Here is a 12,819-nt window from a genome sequence, read left to right as displayed (position 1 = left end):
CAAGTTCAGGCAGATTTCAGCCAGAATTCAGGCTTAAAGTCAGTGGAGTTAAACATGCTTTCGGGAATACCCCCCTGGACTTCAAGATTTTAACATTTATTAATCATTGTTTATTCAATAACTAGAACCAACAAATCTTTGTTTTAGTATCCGAGAACAGCAGAAATATTCCGTTTGATCCACCTTTAGGTCCCAGCCAGACTTAAATGTTAAAATCAAAGAATAAAATGAAAAAGGTGTGTTCATGATGTATTCACGTGTGAACGAGTCCAACCTTCAACACAAAACAGAAACACAAACATTTTGCAGATTTGAGTGGATGTTGTGTAAATGTCACACGCACACACAGATTTGGGGGTAAAATCAATATTTAACTAAATACAGATTTAAATCAGATCCGGAGTAAAGAACGATTCCCTTCAATCTCAGTGATAATTTCTACAACCAATCAGCGCTCACTTCCTGTGGGATTTTGGCCAATCACCGCCGTCCACGAGATGCAGCTCCGAGGGGAGGTCTGACCAGAGCGTCCTCCCACCAATCAGCAGATGACAGTTGACAGGGCCCGCCCACACGGGTCCTCCCAGTGACCAATCGGCGTCAGAGCAGAGCGGTCCGTAGCCTGCCGTGTCCCACGTGACCCCCCTCAGTGGTTCCCAGGCGGTCATACCGAGCAGCCGAGGTAAGCTAAGAGACGGAAATGTGGCGTCCTTTCGAAAAAACGTTGACGAACTTCGCTATAAAATCGGTGTAAATGTCTCGGTTTGTGTCGGAATGCTTGACGCCATGATGGACGCCGAACCCGCGGCGCTGCTGCGGCGGCTAACTAACCGCTGCTAGCTTAGTTAGCAGGCTGGTCGCTGCTACCGGGCCTCCTGCACCGAGAACCTCCAGAACCCGGACTCGAACTGTCTTTGGGTTTGAATGAACCCGTCCTCACGTGTTTGGTTCGAGCGCCGGCGGGCAGCGGCTGTTCCGGGCTGGTAGTGTGTTTTCACCGGGGCAGCAGTTCGATCCCGGGACTCGAACGATTCTTGAACGCGTTATTTAAGTTATGCTTGTTTCTTAATAAACGGACCCCTCCCGGTATTAATTAACCGGCAGGACGACACTGTAAAGCCCGAAAAGCTGGAGTCCGGGTTGTAGGGTTCTCCCCTGTTCCAGAACCTTCTGTCTTCGGAACCTGCCTTTGTCGCTGTCATAAGATGCGACCTGAAAGGGAAACTGGGTCAGTTTTATCCTCCAGGTTCTTGAGGTTCTGACCACAGCAGAAAGTTCTGAGAGATCCGTCCAGAAAGTGAAGTGCTGCCTGTTCAGAGGAACCACAGAAACGCCGGTTCCACAGTTTAATCCAGAACCTCCAACCCGGTTCCTGGTGAGCTGGATTGAATGACTGAACACACCTGATCCAGGTGAGCAGTGATACTGAAGCGGGGCAGGAGCTCAGGATCGGGCTTGGAGACCCCTGGGTTCCTCTGGAATGGGACGCGTCACCAAAAAGCTCCAGATGTCCGTCCTAAAGGTGCTGGTGGCGGATGAGACCTGGTCTCCAAGGTGAACCCTGGGACCAGCCGCCCCCCAGAGAAGGTGTCGGTGCCCCCTGCTGCCACCGGGATGCCGAGCAGCCTCTGAACCAGAGCTTCCTGCTCCTGGACTGTCTGGGTGAAGACCTGTGTGGTTGAAATGTAACCCGCCGGTCCTGTTTGGTGATGAGTGAACCGCTTTGCCTGTAAATGAGGTGGAGCGTCTGAACCATTTTCACTTTCCATTGCTTTTATTTAGCGTGTCACATTCACGTGTTCTCATGTTTACCACACTGTAAGACGCTTTATGGCGCTGAGTGACGGCGTAACTGCCTACACAGGCCCGACCACCGCCTTACAGACGGCTCGGCAGCCTGCGGCTCTCATCAAGGCCAGAGTTCCTCATGTTTGCGGTAAAAGTGAACATCTGGATGTTCTGCTGGGACCATGCTGCTTTGACATCAGTCTCCTGCTTCTGTGTTTTGGGGTTTGAACCTTCAGAAGATCCTCCATCGTGTGGATTTAGTGTTTGGTCAACAAATGGAGGACACCCGCTACGCCACAGCTTGTGTCTTGGGGAGTTTTCACATTCCTGTTCGCTGAAACGTTTATTCTAATGTCTCCGTCCAGAACCAGGAACACGTTTTACCTTTTAATGGGTCAGAGTAAGGTCAGACGTTTGACCACCAGGCCATGAGCGCAGTGAAAGCGTGGGGGGTTCTGCAGGGACAGGCGCTGCTGCAGCGGCGGTCTAAGCGTCTGGCCTGTGGCGGCGAGGGCGTGGAGCCGCAGATGTCCTGCAGGCTGAAGCGGCTGTTCTGACGGATTAGAGAATCCGGCGTCTTCAGAGCGTCTTCACCCAGAGGTCAGAGGTCAGGTCTGAACTGCCGGTTGATCGGCCAATCGGATCCGGCCGGAGAGCGTGCTGCCCCCGCAGAAGCCAGAAGGACCGGGGAGTGGTTTGAAAGCTGTTGAGCATTCGTGGTCGGTCTTCTTCCTGTGGCAGAACGCCTGACGCGTCAGCAGAAACCAGAACCCGGATTCAGGAGAACCAGGACACGGATGAGCGGAACCTCCAGCTTCTCTGGTTCTGGTTTGATCCGATGATTGTGAGGTGGTAGGATGGCGTAGAAAACTGAATGTTTGGAGCATCGAGGAGCAGCTCAGAGACATTGGGAGGGGGGGTCCTGTCCCTCTGTGTTCCCATGAGCCTCCAGGCTAATCCTGCAACAGGGTAATCAGATTACTGTCAGCTGTGCAGTAGGCGTGTGGGCCCAGACCAGGAAAACAGTCCTGCAGGACTTTCTGGACCCCCCCCCCCAACCTGAGTGGGTCTGTCTCCATGGCTACAGCGGGGTCCTTCAGTGTCCCGTAGCCCCTCCCTCCAGCTCAGGTGTGGCAGGTATGGGGGGGTTGGTCTAACCAGGGTTGACATGCAGAGTTGCTAATCCGTGGGGTGTTGCAGTAATCCCAGAGGCTGTAATCTCATTAAAGATGAAGACGCTAAGGGGGTGTGTCCTGTGGGTGCCGGCTGGTCACCATGGCGATGGGTGTGGGTTGGAGGAGGATGCAGGACTGTGGTGTAGACTCTAGAGCAGGGGTCGGGAACCTATGGCTCGCGAGCCATATATGGCTCTTTTGATGGTCACATGTGGCTCGCAGACAAATCTTTAATTATAGTTTTTTTTTTTATCATTAGACCAGTCCTTCTCGGGCGCGATGCGATGCCAGAGGCGCGCAGTAGTAGCGGTGCTTAGAGAGAGAAATCTGCGCCAGCGCTATCAGTTTACTATTATCTATTATTTCACAGAGTTTGTACCAGCTGGAAACCTGTGAATTGCCGTGCCTAAAACTGCGCGCTCCCGTCTCTGAGAAAGAGCGCGCAGATGCGGGGACGGGATGTGTGAGGGAGAAAGCAGAGGGTGGGGCTGAGGTGTTGTGGGGACAGCAGGTGAATCGCGCAGGGATTGTAAATACGTAAAACCTGCTGCCCGTCACTCACTGCAGCGTGTGAGTGTGTGTTTGGCTCCCCGTCTGCATGTGAGCAGTCTTTGTCACATCTACAGAACATTCAGACCTACGATCACGTTTAAAGTCTCAACGCCTGCATGAAGCAGAAACTCACCTCGTATCAACCAGACTAGACCATCAGCAAAACTACCACGAGAAATACTCACCATTTATTAGCAACAGCATAACGATGTTATTAAAAAGAATCCACAGACTTATTGTATTTTAAAAATGTTGAAATTAAATCAAATGCACACATTCACTTGTATTTTAGTTTTAAACAAATTGTCGCGGACTGAGTTGGATGGCTGTTGGGCCAGGTTAAAAGTTCTGGAGTTCATTGAACGCGTCAAGCAGAGATCTGATTGGCTCTCAGTTCTGTCGCTCAGCCTGTTGTTAGGTAGTTTGGACCAATGGGGTTCAGCTATGGGCCAAATAAGGGAAATGGGAGGGGCTGCAGGGGTAGCAGGGGAATATAAAGTTGGGAGAAGCGCACTCGTCTCGGCGGGAGAGATTCAGGAGTTGCTGAATTAATTGTACGGCGTTCGTTGCGGTCTGCAGTAATCGGAATAAAGAACTTTAAAAGAGGTTAAGTCTCCGTGCCTCAGTGTGGGAAAGGGACACTACATTATTGTATGGCTCTTTCGAAATTACATTTCAAAATATGTGGCGTTTATGGCTCTCTTGGCCAAAAAGGTTCCCGACCCCTGCTCTAGAGGCAGGTAGAGGTGGTGGTGGTTATAGAATATAGTGACCTGATGAACGCTGCATTCACTGACCTCAGGTAGATTACAGCTGTGAAGGAAATGGGAAGGTCCAAACAAAAGAGCTGCATTGTGTCAAAGTCCGACTGAGGATAAGGACGCATTTTCACCGTTTAGGAAGGGCGTCACAAATAGATGTCTCTCATTTAGGTTTTGCAGCGTCTGAGCCAGAGACTGTATCGCAGAACTGGACTGAGTCTGTGTGACGTCATCCACAGAAAACGGTTCACTTCCACGTCCAGATCAAGTCAATTCAGTCGCCATTTCTTTGCAATAGACGCCGCCGTGGTCAGTTATCCGTGATTGGTCCAGCTCGGTCCGATGCTACATTCACACCGCGCATGTGTTGTGGGTTCAAGGGGGAGATGCATGCGGTTTCATGAACACACGTTCAGCCTGAAGTGTTCACACCGGACCGGACAGTGGGAGCAGCAGGGAGGGAACTGCTGTGTGTCGTCATGAACCAGCATTCATCTGTTTTCTCTCCTGGATCAGGAAGTTTTGGGGAGAAGCTCCATGTTTATTCGGGGATGTCTCGCCACATTTGAGACTTTGTTGTTTGCTAATTCCAGCTGCCATTCAACGTCCTGTTTCCTTCAGGAACTTCCATTTTCTCTGAATTCTCCTGCGTCGTCCTGCCCGGGTCAGAACATTGTCCGGGTCCATAGTCACTAGAACTCTACTTGGAACTGATCTGCATTTAGATGTTTTTAAAGCTCGGCCCGTTGGTGTTTTTAAATCCTTTCATGAGCCTTTCCTGTTTGCCGCTCAGAGATGAAAGAGCTGCAGGTTGCCGACCCGTCAGTCAGTCGGTGGTCAGGCCTATTTGGGCGGTGGCGCCGTCACTTGGCGCCATACGGTGTGGCAAACAGAGGTCTCCTCCTGTGGGACCCGTAGACCTGCACCAGACGACACAAACCTGATCCTCCATCATCTGTTCACGCGACCCCATCATTTCAGAACCTGAAGGTTCCTCTGAGGTTCTGGGTTCTGAAAAAGCGTTTCCCGTTTGTTCTCACAACAATCTGAGCGGATCTTCATCAGTGAAGGTGACTCCTCTTCCTCCTCTCCTCAGACCATGCATCAGCGTGTGACGTTGTTCCTTCTTGTGGCGGCGGGCCTCCTCTTCCTCAGTCTGGCCCCCGTCTCTTGGGCTGAGGGCGGCCTGGAGGAAGGTCTAGACGATGACCTGGACGTGGAGGACGAGCTGGATCTGGGTTTGGCCGGTACCGACGACGAAGGGGAAGGACTGGAAGAAGAGGGGGAAGACGAAGCCCCGCCAGCCCCTAAAACCCCCCCAGTACCAAAGGTACGACCCAGACAACCAGCAGGGGGGGCTAGAGTTTAGACTTTTCATCTGTAATGGGGGCTGTGAGTGTCGGATCAGAACCAGGACGTCTGGGTCCAGCATGATGTAGATGTGGCTCATCTTCTTGGTTTTCAGGTGACCTACAAGGCCCCGGAGCCGGTGGGGGAGCACTTCTTTGCAGAGTCTTTTGACCGCGGGACCCTGGACGGGTGAGCTGCTGGCGCGGTTCGGTCAGAACGGACCTGAGAGCTGACAGGCCGACTGATTCCAAACCCGCTTCTGTCTGCTTGCAGGTGGGTTCTGTCCAAGGCCAAGAAGGACGCCGCCGACGAAGAGATCGCCAAGTATGACGGTGGGTTCTGGTCCACGGCTGATGCTGCCTGGTTTTCCTGTCGCACAGGCCCGTCTGCCTGGTTCTGTGTGAATAAATGAAGGCGGAGCTTCTCTGAGACCCTAACGGTCTCTCCAGACGAGGTCTTAGCTGGGGGGCTAATCGCTCCCGATGATGTTGATCACAGGGAAATGGGCCGTGGAGGAGATGAAGGACAGTAAGCTCCCCGGAGACAAAGGTCTGGTCCTGAAGTCCCGCGCTAAACATCACGCCATCTCTGCCCGGCTGCTGCGACCTTTCACCTTCGACACCAAACCGCTCATCGTCCAGTAAGAGCCGCTCCTCTGCAGCGCGTCGTTCAGACTCCGCCCCCTGACTCTGACTCTGCTTCTCAGGTACGAGGTCAACTTCCAGTCTGGCATCGACTGCGGCGGCGCCTATGTCAAGCTGCTGACAGAGACGCCGGAGCTCAACCTGGTCAGTGCCAAAGGCTTCACGTTGACCTTTGACCTCAATCATATTCAGCCGGTGCGGTTGGACTGAAAGATATTTAGCATCTGCAGACAGGAAACGACCTGGAACTCTAACTCGGGGGTCCCCAAATCCAGAACCTGAGGCCCGGCCTGCTGCTGAGCACCTGGTTCAGGTGTTAGCCAATAAGGAGCTTCAATGGCAGGGTGGTTGGAAAACATGCAGGACACCGGCCCCCCAGGCCTGGATTTGGGGACCCCTGATCTAACACATGCGCAGTCACACACACGCACACAGACACACCCTCCTCCCCCTCTGATGCTAACCTCTGATGGTCCTGCAGGACCAGTTCGTGGACAGAACCCCGTACACCATCATGTTTGGACCGGACAAATGTGGGGAAGACTACAAGCTGCACTTCATCTTCAGGCACAAGAACCCAAAAACGGGAGAGTACGAAGAGAAGCACGCCAAGAAGCCCGACGCTGACCTGCGCTCCTACTTCACCGACAAGAAGACGCACCTGTTCAGTCTGGGTACGCCGCGCCACGCAGTCCGGGTGGATGCTCGTCCACGCTCTCTAACCCCTGTGTCGCCCTCTAGTGGTGAACCCCGACAACAGCTTTGAGGTGCTGGTGGACCAGACGGTGGTCAACAGCGGGAACCTGCTCAAGGACATGACCCCACCTGTCAACCCCCCTGCTGAGATCGAGGACCCCGAAGACCACAAACCGGAGGATTGGGACGAGAGGCCCAAGATCCAAGATCCGGACGCTGTGAAGCCCGAGGACTGGTGAGCCTCAGAACCCCGGTTCTGCTCTGGGAGGGTTCCCCGACGCTCAGCCTGTGTTCTCCTCAGGGACGAGGACGCCCCCGCCCAGATCCCCGACGACAACGCAGTCAAACCGGACGGCTGGCTGGACGACGAACCCGAGTACATCGGAGACCCTGACGCCGTCAAACCTGACGACTGGTGAGTTACCATGACAACCCCCTGCCCCTCCTTCTGTGTTCCTGCTTCTGATTGGCTCGTAAGAGCAAGATCCCCCTTACCACGCCCGTCTGCGTGTCCGTCAGGGACGAGGACATGGACGGCGAATGGGAGGCTCCCCAGATCCCCAACCCCGCCTGCGAGAGCGCCCCCGGCTGCGGTGAATGGAAACGACCAATGATTGACAACCCCAACCACAAGGGCAAGTGGAAGGCCCCCATGATCGACAACCCCAACTACCAGGTGAGTCTGTGGCCCCGTAGGTTGGTTTTTGGAGGATCCAGATCCGCGAAGCTGAAGGTTTTTGACCTTCAGGGCATCTGGAAACCCAGGAAGATCCCCAACCCGGCCTTCTTTGAGGACCTGGAGCCCTTCAGGATGACGGCCTTCAGCGCCGTGGGGCTGGAGCTCTGGTCCATGACCTCCGACATCTTCTTTGATAACTTCTTCATCACCAACGACCGCAACACGGCCGACCGCTGGGCCGCTGACGGCTGGGGGCTGAAGAAGGCCGCAGAGGGGGCCGCCGAGGTGAGTTCTGGTTCTGAAGATCCGGTTCTGTTGAAGACCATGTAGTCCCTGTGGGGGGGTTAGAATACTGTCTGAAACGGTTTATGTTCACATTTCTGAACATGAGGATGCTCAGAGAATGTACCGAAAGGAAAACCAAGTTCTGGTCCAAACCGAGAACAGGAGACGACCAAACAGAATCTGATCAGCAGGAAAAGGTTCTGGATGGTCGGAAACGGTCGTCATGAGTTTGGAGACGAAGTACGACGCAAAGCAGAAGGTCCTCCATGAAACGCTGGCGTGAACTTCTGATAATGATGGATGTGTTGATCATCTAGACTCCATAGTCTCCTTACAGATACGACACAAGTAAAAGAAACATTAAAGCAGAACAAAACCATAGAATCATCAATTAATGAGGGGGGGGGGTGCTAGTCTGAAGGAGAGCGGCTGAATGCTCTGCCCCCCATGGTGACCAGCCGAGCGGCAGCATAACAAGCTGGAGCGAGGAGGCGGACCTAAGGGAGCAGGTGGGAGTGGCTACATGGAAGCCAGTGGAGCTTCTGCAGAGAGGAGGGGGTTTGGGTTCTGATCCAAGCAGCAGAGTTCTGGTGGTAGTTTTGTGGGGGGGGGGGTCCAGATGAGGGGGAGTTGCAGTCATCCAGACGGGAGGGGATGAGACTGTGGACCAGAATGACTGAGGGAGTGTGCTGACTTTGTCTCTGTGTGTGTTTGTCTCTGTGTCTGTGTGTGTGTGTGCGTCTGTGTCTCTGTGTGTGTGTTTGTCTCTGTGTGCGTGTGTGTGTCTGTGTCTCGGTGTGTGTGTCTGTGTCTTTGTGTGTGTGTGCGGTTGCAGCCTGGTCTGGCTGCTCAGATGCTGACGGCTGCAGAGGAGCGCCCGTGGCTTTGGATCGTCTACGTTCTAACCGTCGGTCTGCCGCTAGTCCTGCTGTTTGTGTTCTGCTGCTCCGGCAAGGTAACTCACGCGCACACACACAAACACACACAGACACACACACAAACACACACAGACACACACACACACACACATGTGTCCATGTGAATCTGTAGAAAGTCCACGATCAGTAAAGCTGATCGAAAACCAGGATGGAGTTCAGTGGCTTCTGACCCGGTTTGATCATGTGGAACTTGGTTAAGTTCTGGTCCAAGTTCTGGTTCTGACCCTGGTTCAGGTTTAGAACATGCACATCTTCACAGCCGCTGCTTTAAGGGGGCGGGGCCTTGTTCTCTGAGAGTGGCGCCTCCTGCTTAACCTTCTGACGGACTGTCCACAGAGCTCTGCGGCTCACGCTGGCCTCAGCCTGACCGGCTTACAGGAGGAGTTGGACCGGGCCGGAACGCCAACCGGCCCCGCCCCCTCTGGCCCGGTGACTGCTGCCGTTAGCGTAGCCTCCTGTGGTTGTGCGTCTGTGCTGCTGTGGTGTAGTTTGTGTTCTGCTGTTCACACTGAGCAGACGTCTCCAAAGTCCTGATCTGCCGCCGTCTGTGCTGGGGGGTCTGGACCTGAGGCCGCTCCACATCCCGGGTCAGGATTTGTTCTACTTAGGTGAACTCACCTGTTGCCAACGCTTCAGGTGAAAACCAGTGAGTGGAAGCAGCCATTGTGTTTTCAGAACAGGTTCTATTCAGAACCAGTCCTGAAGGTTGAGCTCATGGACCTTCAGAACCAGTCCTGGACCTGCTTCCTGTCCCAAAAGGCAGTAGCAAACACTCAGAGCTGACGGGATATGGCGGCCTGGTTCTGTCCTTTAGAAGCCTCAAATGACCTCCCGAAGCTGAAGAACACAAAGTGGTTCTGAACCAGAACCAGGACCATCTGGCAGAACTGTGAGCAGCTGGTCCGGTGCAGATGATTGAGGGGGGAAACGGCGTGGCGGGAGTCCTCTGGTCAGAGTCCAGGATCTTTGGGGTGTCAGTGATAGTTCTGGACCGGCCCGTGATCCGCTGAGCTGCTAACCTCTCTGTGTTTGCTGTGAAGAAGAAGAGCACGGCGTCTCCGGCAGACTACAAGAAGACGGACGAACCGCAGCCTGACGTGAAGGAGGAAGAGGAGGAGGAGGAGGAGGAGGAAGAAGAGAAGAGTCCAGGTGGATTCCTCATCTCCACCTTCCTCAGGCTCCGCCCCTTCCTGCTGGCTAAATTTTGCTTTCTTCCAGCTGCAGAGAAGAACGATGAAGACGATGAAGAGGAGGAGCAGAATGAGGCGGCGGATGAGGTGAGGAGCAGGTCCGCAGAACCGCACCTTCTTCTGAATTCTGGTTCAAAGCGCTCTGTGTTCTCAGCAGAAGCTGGAAGATGAGCTTCGAAGATCTCGCAGGAACCGGACCAGGAAGGACTGAGGTGTCGGTCCGATTCCCCTCCCCCTCCTCATCTCCTCCTCCTCCTCCTCAAAGGAACCAGTGAAGCAGCGACACCAGCGGGACGTTGGCCACCCTTCCAGACGGAGAGAAAGTCCAGCAGGACTGAGTCTGTGTGACTGAAAGCATTTACCTGAGATTCACTAATACTTCCTGCATCATTCCTGAATAGGCTCCGCCCCCACCTCTGCCAGTCTGCTCCAGGGACCGCCGGTCAGCCAGCCCCCTCGCCACCTAGTGACCAGACTAACTACTAACAGCTGCTAGTTTCTGAAGTAAAGGTTTAGCTGCCGGACCCCAAACCGGATCAGAACATCAGAACACGAGCTGGAAGCTTCCTTTGAAAACTTCAACCTGACGGATCCTCAGGTTCTGCTGTTCTTGTGGCCTGTCTCGGGTCAGAACCGGGCTTTTGGCGGTCCTGTTAGACAGAAGTAAACTCACCGTGATGATGTTGACCCCCTCCCCCGATCCCACGCTGTGGTTTTTGTCTGTTGATCATGTGATGTCATGGCGAGGCAGTCCGTCACCGCCGTGGCCGTCCTCTGCTCCGCCCCTAACGGCAGAAAACCCTTCACGTCTAACTCCGCCCCCTGGTGAACTGAGGAGCTGCAGCTTCGTCCTTGGTTGTAGATCAGCAGCACTGTGGACCCCCCCCATTCTGCAGTGCAGCGATGCGTTCAAAGACTGAGCACTGAACTCTGGACCTGCTGGTAAAACTTTAACTCTTAGTCGCCTCCGTGTGCTGGCCCGGCCCGTTTGGACCAACACGCCGCAAGATTAGAAAATACTGTGATGATGCAGGCTGGTGTGTGTGTGTGTGTACGTGTGAGTCCAATTTGTTTTGAATAAAAAGGCCAAATGGAACCAGATCCAGTGCAGACTCTGTCTAGAAGCTCGTTGGCCACGCCCACAGGGTGGGGCTTCCTTTTTAATTGGTCTGTCCTCCCAACAAAGAAGCGGAGACCCTGTTTGGGTCAGGTCATGAAGATGGCCACAGGCAGTCTGTGCTGGTCCTGCAGGGTCTACATGGTTGTCGGACTCTCCACGTGTGGACGCTCAGAACCTTTCATCGGGGGGCAGTTGTGTTTACATCTCCCACTTTCTACAGAAACTGCCAAAAGTCTTCAGTCGCTGCTCCTTTTACCTGAGTTCAGGTATTCCAGTCTTGCTCTGGTGTTTGAACCATCAACTTTGACCATTCAACTTTACTCTGCTTTCTCTGGTTTAACAAACCTCCCATTCTGAAACGGAAAACCCAGGGTTTCCCTGATTTCAGGGTTAACACACTCAGAGTTTACACTTAACCTCCTTTCTGAAACAGGCCCCAGGCGGGTATCCAGAAGGCAGGTTTTAGTTATAAGGGTAAGTTTGAGGCTAAGGAAGTTGATAACCTCAGCTTTCTGTTCCAGAAATGGAGGTATGTTTCAGGGTAGGTCAAGTTGCCATAGCAACTCATGCTCTGAACATAACCTGGTCCGGAGCAGGTTTAGTTGAAGGTTGGTTTGTTTTCAGAGAGGTGAAGCAGCATGGCGTGTCCATTTGAAGATGATTTAGTGGATGAAGAAGCTCAGATAATACTTTTTCCACCGTGAGAGGGTGATGAGACCACATATGGATGTTGGAAAGAGAAACTTTTACTTTGATATAACTTCATTATTTGCTTCAGTTAAGATAAATCTTTTTTTTGGTTAAGTCAGTTTAAAAATAACTTACTTTCATTCAAATTAATTCAATTAAGTAGGTGTAATTTTGGTGCTGCTGTTAGATCGGCACCGCAAGGGATTGTGGGATACCATTCCCTTTGCCTGTCTGGACGGATTTGGGTTTAAGTGTGGGCTTTTGACCAAATGTGTTTAGTTGTTTTACTGTGTTTTGTCTACCTTAATTCTTTCTGCACCATGAGAGAGAGGGAGGAAGATGATGATGAGGATATTTACCACCGCGGAAGCAGCTGCCCTCCGCTTTGCGTCACACGGTTCAGGGTTCCACAGCGTGCATTAAAAAGTGATAATGGACACCTCCAAGGCTTATACCACGGTCACTTACAAAAGAAATAAATAGTAACCCGTTTTTAGTCTTAATTCTTCTTTTTTTCCAATTTGGATCGCTTTTCTCACAAAAACAAATAGTCCGCGTTGCGCCGCACCAAGTGATACATATCATCTTGATGTGTTAAATAAAACATCAGTTCAGAGAGAAAGTTCTCCTCTTACTGCTTGTTTTTGTCCAAATGATGAAGCAAAAGGCTGACCAGAACTTCTTTTTTCACCGTGCGGTTATCCTGTGGTATTTCACTTTTTAATGCGCACCCAGCAGCCAATCAGAATCGAGTATTCACCCAGACCATGGTATAAAATGGTATAAGAACTGAAGTGACAGAGTCATGATAATTAAATGTATGGTATATATTATAAATGCCCATTGTATTATTTATTTTAATTTTATTAAAATGAGAAAATCTGCAGCCTCTAATTTAGACATTTGAGAGTTCAAGAAGTACAATAAATTAAGATGGAAAAACATTTAATT

The 12,819-nt window shown here is 52.3% G+C and overlaps 1 protein-coding gene across 3 annotated transcripts; it reads left to right on the top strand.

Moving 5' to 3' along the window:
* Window positions 1-559: 559 nt before the first annotated feature.
* canx (calnexin) lies at window positions 560-11,159 on the top strand. 3 transcript variants are annotated; one of them, XM_011493271.3, is made up of 15 exons: window positions 560-682; window positions 5,373-5,606; window positions 5,742-5,815; window positions 5,900-5,958; window positions 6,125-6,266; window positions 6,333-6,414; window positions 6,752-6,944; window positions 7,012-7,201; window positions 7,268-7,381; window positions 7,486-7,642; window positions 7,715-7,930; window positions 8,766-8,885; window positions 9,912-10,017; window positions 10,087-10,145; window positions 10,213-11,159. In XM_011493271.3, the coding sequence occupies exons 2-15, from the start codon at window positions 5,376-5,378 to the stop codon at window positions 10,267-10,269; spliced, it is 1,800 nt and encodes a 599-aa protein (XP_011491573.1). In that variant the 5' UTR covers window positions 560-682; window positions 5,373-5,375; the 3' UTR covers window positions 10,270-11,159. The 3 variants fall into 3 exon arrangements, with proteins under 3 accessions (XP_011491573.1, XP_004084971.1, XP_011491572.1); XM_004084923.4 differs by having other exon boundaries at window positions 9,909-10,017; window positions 10,216-11,159; XM_011493270.3 differs by having other exon boundaries at window positions 9,909-10,017.
* Window positions 11,160-12,819: the final 1,660 nt, after the last annotated feature.

The sequence above is a fragment of the Oryzias latipes genome, chromosome 10 (genome assembly GCF_002234675.1).
Source record: "Oryzias latipes chromosome 10, ASM223467v1".
Lineage (NCBI taxonomy): Eukaryota > Metazoa > Chordata > Actinopteri > Beloniformes > Adrianichthyidae > Oryzias > Oryzias latipes.
Note: the sequence above shows the minus strand (reverse complement) of the source record. Positions and strands in the feature narration are given on the sequence as shown.